Genomic DNA, 7,979 nt, shown 5'->3' on the forward strand with positions numbered 1-7,979 from the left:
TTTTGTTATCGTGACAGGCCTAAATTCAAGCAAAAGAAAAACTTACAGAACACAGAAAAAATACTAGTTTCTTGGTTTTGATCACATGTGATTACACAATGATTTTATCAACAGCAAAAAAAATAAAAATACTTGCATAACAGCAAATACCAAATGTACCATAATTAAGCTGGATAACCATGACCAACAGTTCTGCTGATAGGAGAATGTGCAGTCTGGATTCTCTTTTGATACTCACACAGAGGCCATTAAATCTCAGTCTCACAGGGTCTGCGTGTGTTTGCTTTGGCTCGCGGCATCCTCTCACAGAAGGATGGTGCTGGTTGACTCCTCCCACGAGGCGGAGCCTCGTGTGGGCGGTGCTGCTTCCACTGAGGCGGGTGGGGACGGTGGCGGGACCTCGTGTGCACTGCCACTGGAGCGACAGACATCTAACGCCTACCAACACAAACACTCACTACTGAACCACATAACTCTCCTCTTCACAAATGGCTAACCGGGGGAACGAACTCCGTCAGGAGGTTCTGACTGAACCCTGTCCAGGTGGTTCTGTGCCACTACGCTGAAGAGACGTGATGAGGACGTGATGCTACACGGACATGTGAAAGAGCACAAGGAGAGCTCCAGGGCCCAGGTTGAGACTCCAGAATGAGTCATCTGCAGTGTTCCAGCTGAGCCCCTGCTGCCCGGAATCTCAGTCAGTACGCAGAAGCTCATCCGCTTTCAGCAGTGAACTACCGGTCCTCGCTTGGGGTTAGACGTGGGGTCACAGGTCCCCCCCCTCGCCACGATGCAGGGAGAATTTAAAAGAGTTCAATGTTCTCCTTGGCTAGGACCTTTCTCGATGAAAGCGATAACAGTCAGCGATTCATTAACGACACAGGGTGTCAAGTGAAGTGTTGAGGGGTCGTCCTGGCGACAGGAAGGCGAAAAATGAAAGGGAGGATTTGCTGGTTATCGTCAGCACTAAACGACAAGGAGGCGTTTGCCTATGACGGTTGGCCTTTCGGGTAGCGTCTTACTGAAAGGCCGCAGAGGAACAGGGTGACTCCATCAACGTGGATAACAGTTTGACAACAAACGCAGAGCCACATAATGTAATGTCCCCTTCTCCCTGGGCAATCACTGAGAAAGAATAGACTACCATTTCCTTTAATCACACTAGCAACAACTGCAGTAATTAATAACTATTTATAAGAATCCACTTCCTTGTCAATGCAAGAGATTCCAAAAGATGATGTTACTAGCCAATCAGGGTGAGAGCAGCTAGCAGGGCCAGCCAGCGTGGTTGCTAGTCAGCGTGGTCGCTAGTCAACGTGATTGCTAGTCAGCGTGGTCGCTAGTCAACGTGATCGCTAGTCAGCGTGGTCGCTAGTCAGCGTGATCGCTAGTCAGCGTGGTCGCTAGTCAGCGTGGTCGCTAGTCAGCGTGATTGCTAGTCAGCGTGGTCGCTAGTCAGCGTGCTAGCTAGTCAACGTGATGTATGAACTGAGTGACGTGGCCAAATACACATGTGGTTCCTTCACAAGCTTCCACACACGTTAAGAATCACCAGCGAAATAACGAAAGAATATTGCTGTAACTGGGCACCGCACAGTTTCGCATATGAATGTCATATTTTGTAAAGCTCAACTGAGTTTTATAGCGGTTGGTGAAATGAGGTGGAAGCTTTTGTAAAACAGGCCTGTTTGATGTCTGCTGTGCACACGTGCCACCAGGATCTGCGGTGGTGGCACGTCACAGCCCAGCCTGGCGGAGCTAACAGGGACGTGTTGAAATGGGAGGTGCGCGCGGTTTCCATCATCGCTTATCAGCAAAATCCATCAGCTTTTCGGTACACATCATTTCAGCTCCACGGCTGTTGTGAAATGCCTTGTGCACTCATTTCATGCTCTCAACGAGTCTGCCAGATCCACACATCTTAGATTACTTCTCATTCGCTCAGTCTTAGATCATTCTCTCTCCCCGTCTGCGTCTCACGCTCTCCGTATCGGTTTCTCTGCGCGTCTCTGTCCTTGTCTAAGCTGCCTCGACGTCTTTAACACGAGCTGAACACCAGGGCCGCTCTCCCCTTTCCGGGGTTGGTGGTGGGGTCACCAGGAGGAGAGAGAAGACAGTCGACATCAAAAATAACTGCGTGCAGTAAATTCTCTGGAGCTGTGCTGACTCAGGGACACACTCTGCAGTCAAGGTCGTGGGCGGACGGCTGGTTCGTGTCAGATACGCCGCTGCCACGCGACCTGCCACGGCCCAGTTTCAGCTCGAGAAGCCTGGACTGCAACATCGCAGCACACACATCGCAACATAATGAGAGCCGGTTGCTGGAATGATACAAATGATGCCAGACGAAAAGAATTTAAAGAATTTGTGTAAACAAGAACAAACAAACTGGTTCAAATAATAATAATATCTGTGCAACATAGCGCATGTCTCCCCCACACCCCCCCTGGTTGGAGGTCTTTAAAGGGTCAACAATGACGGATCTTATGGATTTCCTGAGGCACCACACGCACTATCCTGGTGTGTAGTGATACAGTCACTCAGACGACAGCGCGAGGCGGCCTCACTCGGTTCTGGAGAACTCTCAGGGCAAATGGTGTGGATGACAGCGTTTTTCAGCACAATCTCCCAGGCAGTTGCCTAATGATAAACCCTACGACTAATAAAAGACATCTGGAAGGAGTGAGTGGGAGGAATGTTAATCATCGTTACATTGCTTAATATTTCCGTCCAGTCCTTAAAAGAGTAATGCTCAGGGTTCCCTGAAGCCTTCACGGGCTGAACCCATCACTCCTTACCTGGCTAATGCACTGCACTCTCTTCAAACATGACTCTTGGTCGTGTTTAGGGGAACATAAACCCTTCACTGAATTCTGCGTGACTGCCTGAATGGAAAATCGGAATATTTTGGCAATAAGGTGGCAAAGTTATCTTGCTTTTTTTCTCTATTTCACAGGAATGTTTTGCTTCAAATGAAATTGATTTCATTCCTCCACTGGGGATACCATGTCAGTGTGGTTCAGTGAAAAACTGTCATTCAGAATTAAGAAACTCTTTTTACATGCGCTCATAGGCTTCACATTAGCAGGGTGGCTGAATCGAGCACAAAACCATAAATCCTGCAGGTGATTTAAAAGCCCCTTTGTTAGAACCAAGGGCTTGTTTGAGCACACACGCAAGAGCATGGGACAATGGAAAGAAATGAAGAAAAGAAACTGTAAAACATGAAACTAATCTTTGAGTAGAGCAGAATCAGAGTTGAAGTTCTCTGTTTTTTTCCCTGTCATTTCTGTCTTTATTAAACCCGTCTCCTCTACATGGTACTGTTACATAACTGATCAGCAAAACAGTGACTCAAATATGCTCACATACAGCCAAGAGATCAAACAATAACTCTGGAGCAAACAGAGAGTAAGTGAAAAAGTCTGCAGGACTGAGCAAGGCCAGGGTCGATCCTAAGCTCAGTAAGGCCAGGGTCGATCTTGAGATCAACAAGGCCAGGGTCGATCTTGAGATCAGCAAGGCCAGGGTTGATCTTGAGATCAGCAAGGCCAGGGTTGATCTTGAGATCAACAAGGCCAGGGTCCTGAGCTCTTCAGTTGCTCAAATACCACGGTGGTGGCAACCAGCGCTCCATCTCTGACAGATGAAAGGCAGCTGGGGACACGCAAAGTCATTTGGAGAATTCTTTTGGAGAGAAATCAGAAGAGAGAACTTCAGTGGCAGTGGAGTGGGGGTGATGTCATGACGCATGACACGGAAGTGCACGTTTCTGTCGCGGCCACACTCCTTACATGCATCTGAAATCAATCTGGAAGTGATTAAGCAGCTGCTAAGCAATCATGGGCCTGCTGCACACGAAGCTTTTGCTTTCCAGAAGAACATTTTCCTTAAAGACAGAAGCATGTTCTGGCTGCTGAGCGCCTGTACGTGACCAGGCTTACAAACTGGAACTAATAAATACATGATCTTTCTCAGGAGATCCTCTCATTAGGGTGGCAGGGAGACTGCTAAGATAGAACATGCTTCCTGTTTGCCGTTTAGACTTTGAGTGGATAACTACATTTCTTGTAGAGGAGATAAGCGTTCAAATGAACTGCACATGCGGGATGGAGGCTGCCCCACACTCCCACGGGGTCAGAGGTAGAAATGTCACATCGACGGCGCCCTGGTGCTGTTGCCTCTGGGCATTCTGTTCTTCTGCTGCTACCCCTCAGCATCGTGGCAGTTATTGGATGGGGGGGGCACATGTCAGTGATTGGTGAGCTTTCCAGCTTCAGAGATGGTCTGGTTCAGCCAAGCTAGGATCTCTCTCACTGACACCGAACCTTTGATAACGCTAACCACCCCACCACATGTTCCGGGATTTAATGAGATCAGTGTCTGCCAACGTTATGCACCATGCGTTGTTTGAACGCCAGGCTAATAAAACCTCTTCCAACACAACTAGCAACACGTAGTGTTTAGTGTTTAAATTCAGAATACACACAATTCCCTGCTCAACGCACCATCCTGAGGAAAAACCATCCACGGCACACAGTTACTCTTCAGAGACTAAATCCACACAAACATGAACGCGGTCAGAGCCGAGGGAGCCAAAATAGAGCCTCATAAATAACACACCTCCAGCACAGCAAGCCAGGGGGAGTCCAGACGCATTCCTGCGCTCACACACACGGGCCCGAGCTGAGTCCCAGGCAGACGGGCAGGTCACGGGCAGGGTCAGAGGGGCAGAACGAAGCTTATAACCCCCCACAAACAGCCAGCTCAGCAAGGCTACCCTCCGAGGGGCAGGAGGCAGTGGTAAAGCCACAGGCCTACACCACACAGCCCTGGATCACAGCACCAAGCGGTCTGCACCACGCACAGCATCTCGTTCTGATCCCAAGTTGAAAGGTCGTCTGAGGATGGCTGAGCTGTGGAGATCTGCAGCTGAACATCCTGCGATTGACAGGAAGTGGAACAGGAAGATGTGGAATAAAGCAGTGGAGTAAAGCACCTGTGGGACTATGTGTACGGTGTGGGCGTGATGCAGCAGGCGGAGCCGTCAGGTCGGCGGAGCCATCGGGCAGGCGGGGCCATCGGGCAGGCGGGGCCATCAGGTAGGCGGGGCCATCAGGCTGTCCAGGCCCAGGGACCTGCAGTATCAGACAGGCTGCACGGGCCACTCTCCGAAGTCCTCTCAGAAGAGCTCACCATTCCCAATGAAGCTCAGTGATTTACTGTAGTGTAGGTGGTGGAGACAGGTGGTGGAGACTGGTGGTGAAGACAGGTGGTGGAGACAGGTGGTGGAGACAGGTGCACCACCTGAGTCCTCATGAGCAAGTGTCCCACGTGTATGCGCACGGGGGTCAGGAGAGACAGCTGGAGAGTGACAGGACGTGCTCCTGTGTTTACGACCGCACACTTTACAGTAGCCAACGTGCTCCTCCGCACTTTACATTAGCCAACGTGCTCCTCCGCGGAGTTTACGACTGCACACTTTACAGAAGCCAACGTGCTCCTACGCGGAGTTTACGACCACACACTTTACAGTAGCCAACGAGCTCCTACACGGAGTTTACGACTGCACACTTTACAGTAGTCAACATGCTCCTCCGCAGAGTTTACGGCCGCACACTTTACAGTATTCAACATGCTCCTCCGCAGAGTTTACGATCGCACACTTTACAGTAGCCAACGTGCTCCTACGCACTTTACAGTAGCCAACGTGCTCCTCCATGGTGTTTACGACCACACACTTTACAGAAGCCAACATGCTCCTCCGCGGTGTTTACGACCACACACGTTACAGAAGTCAGCGTGCTCCTCCATGGTGTTTACGACCACACACTTTACAGAAGCCAACATGCTCCTCCGCGGTGTTTACGACCACACACGTTACAGAAGTCAGCGTGCTCCTCCATGGTGTTTATGACTGCAGACTTTGCATTGAGCAGGAAGCAGGTGAACTAAAATACCTCACAGAGTGAAATGGAAACCAATACAAAGAAAGAGAAAGATAGAGAAGGTAGTGGAGGAATAAACAGAGGGAGAGAGAGCGAGAAAGAAAGGGAAACAGAGAGAGATTGATGAAAAAAGAAGGAAAAAATAAGAAACAGATCATTCCAACATCTCTGCTTTTGTTTGGGTAAAAAGGTTTTTGAACCTGAGAAGTCCATTTTTTACACAGCCACCCTAATCATTTAAGTACATCCGTGCAGGGTCACAGGCGGCACTACGGCCAGCTGTCAGAGTGATCTTAAATTACCACTGTGAGGCGCTAGTGTCTGGATCTGCTTTGTCAGCAGGCTCGAGGGCCAGATTAAGCTTCCGGCTCCTTAATCCTTTGCTTTCAACAAATAATATTTCAACACCCCCCCCCCCCCCCCCATGTTTAGCTCTCACTAAATCCAGGATGGGTAGTATACAAGTAACTTCGAGCGCTACGACAGGGAAGAAACTCAGAGAGAGAAACAGAGAGAGAGCGCACGCAGGGGGCAGTGCTCTCTCTCTCTCTCTCTCTCTCTCTCTCTCTCTCCAAAAGCCCTATGAGACACACTCACTGATCTCAGGGGTGCCTTTTTAGAATTTAAGGTGACATTTCATGCAGCATAGATATAAAAACGTTAATTTCTAAATCACTAGATGTAAACAAAGAGAAAAGCAGCCAACACCTGCTGGCAACAACGTCACACGTATCTTATAATCACGAAAATAAATTCAAATGCAGCAAATTCAAAACAAATTGCAAGATAACCAAATAATCCCTAAGACGGTGTATAACAAGGCCTTTCAATTTACTGTCGGCCCCCCTAAATGTCGGATTGGATTCGTTGTGATTGCCGGCGGTTTTGGTCCACCAGTGACGGATTCATTATTTGATTCGGTCCGACATGAGTTGGATTAGCGGAGAAGCTTTTCAGAAAACCAAGAACTGATTTGTTGCGTACGCACATCTTCCAGAAAGGCGAATCAGTTAAACACACTGAACTTACATGACCAAAGCTGTTATTGAAATATAAGGGCGATGTTGTTGTTCTTTTATAAACAGCAAATGAAAATAAACGTAATTTTAATTAGGCCTAACTAAAATATACACACATTACACTAAACTATATTTGCGTTTAAATCCCGTTAATCCCGAGCATCTACGTATTTAAAGGCAAATTCTTACCTGTAGCATGTGGTCACGTCCCCTGTGGACTTTACGCAGGGATACTTGGTCGTGGATATATGGTTCTCTGAACAGACTTCTCTGTAATCAAGCAAACACATCGTGCCTCACTGCCCAGTGCGACTATGTGAAGCGACAGCGGTCATCCTCCCAGACGCGTGTTGGCGCGGCGCGGCAGGAGCGCGCGTCTCCAGCGCCCGCACGCACGCAGATACCTTACCTGGACGCGTCCTGCTGCTCCTCACGAAACGTCCACGAGACTCCATGAGAGAATAACGTAAACACAAGCACGAGTCTAAGAGCGCTCCTTGGGCATGGGTGGCTCATGTCCTTAGGTGTGCGTCTTTCTTGTTGACTTCTGGGAAGACTGCGAGGTCTTAAGAAGTTGCGCTTGGTTCAGCTGTAGCGGAGGAATTTGGAGACAATTGATTGGCCACCTCCCGCAAAGACGCGCGGCGGTCCTGTGGGCCCCTCCCAGTGCGCTCGGGCTTTTACGCGCCTAGCAATAGGGATTTATACGTGTACTGAGTAATTCAAAGGAAAACGTAATATATAATTTATTATTTACAATTTAATAACACAATTTATTCTTTACTCAGCTATTTCATCCAATTTAAACCCCAGTGCTTAATTTGATTGCTGAAATTAGAATACAGGGTGCTGCTTTGGGACATTTATGAACGCAAGGAGTAATACCCATAATTAACTACCGTTTTATTTCGCAGTTAAAGTATACATGACCAACACAGACCTTGTTATCAGACCTTGTTATCAGGCTGTTTGACTAGATTTACTTTGGACACAGTCCTCTCTCGCAGGGGGA

At 48.5% G+C, this 7,979-nt stretch overlaps 1 protein-coding gene across 2 annotated transcripts in view; it reads right to left on the minus strand.

Annotated features, from left to right (window-relative positions):
• Nucleotides 1-7,594, minus strand: part of ccbe1 (collagen and calcium binding EGF domains 1) — a 47,749-nt gene extending 40,155 nt beyond the window's left edge. The window contains exons 1-2 of one of the 2 annotated variants that reach the window (XM_076988846.1): nucleotides 7,377-7,594; nucleotides 7,157-7,237 (exon numbers count right to left, since the gene is read on the minus strand). In XM_076988846.1, the coding sequence (XP_076844961.1) occupies nucleotides 7,157-7,237; nucleotides 7,377-7,483 (188 nt within the window). In that variant the 5' untranslated portion in view covers nucleotides 7,484-7,594. Of the gene's footprint in view, nucleotides 1-238; nucleotides 265-7,156; nucleotides 7,238-7,376 lie in introns of those variants that run through there. The other variant, XM_076988848.1, reaches the window with a different exon arrangement.
• Nucleotides 7,595-7,979: the final 385 nt, after the last annotated feature.

This window comes from Brachyhypopomus gauderio, unplaced genomic scaffold, assembly GCF_052324685.1.
Source record: "Brachyhypopomus gauderio isolate BG-103 unplaced genomic scaffold, BGAUD_0.2 sc64, whole genome shotgun sequence".
Taxonomy (NCBI): Eukaryota; Metazoa; Chordata; class Actinopteri; order Gymnotiformes; family Hypopomidae; genus Brachyhypopomus; species Brachyhypopomus gauderio.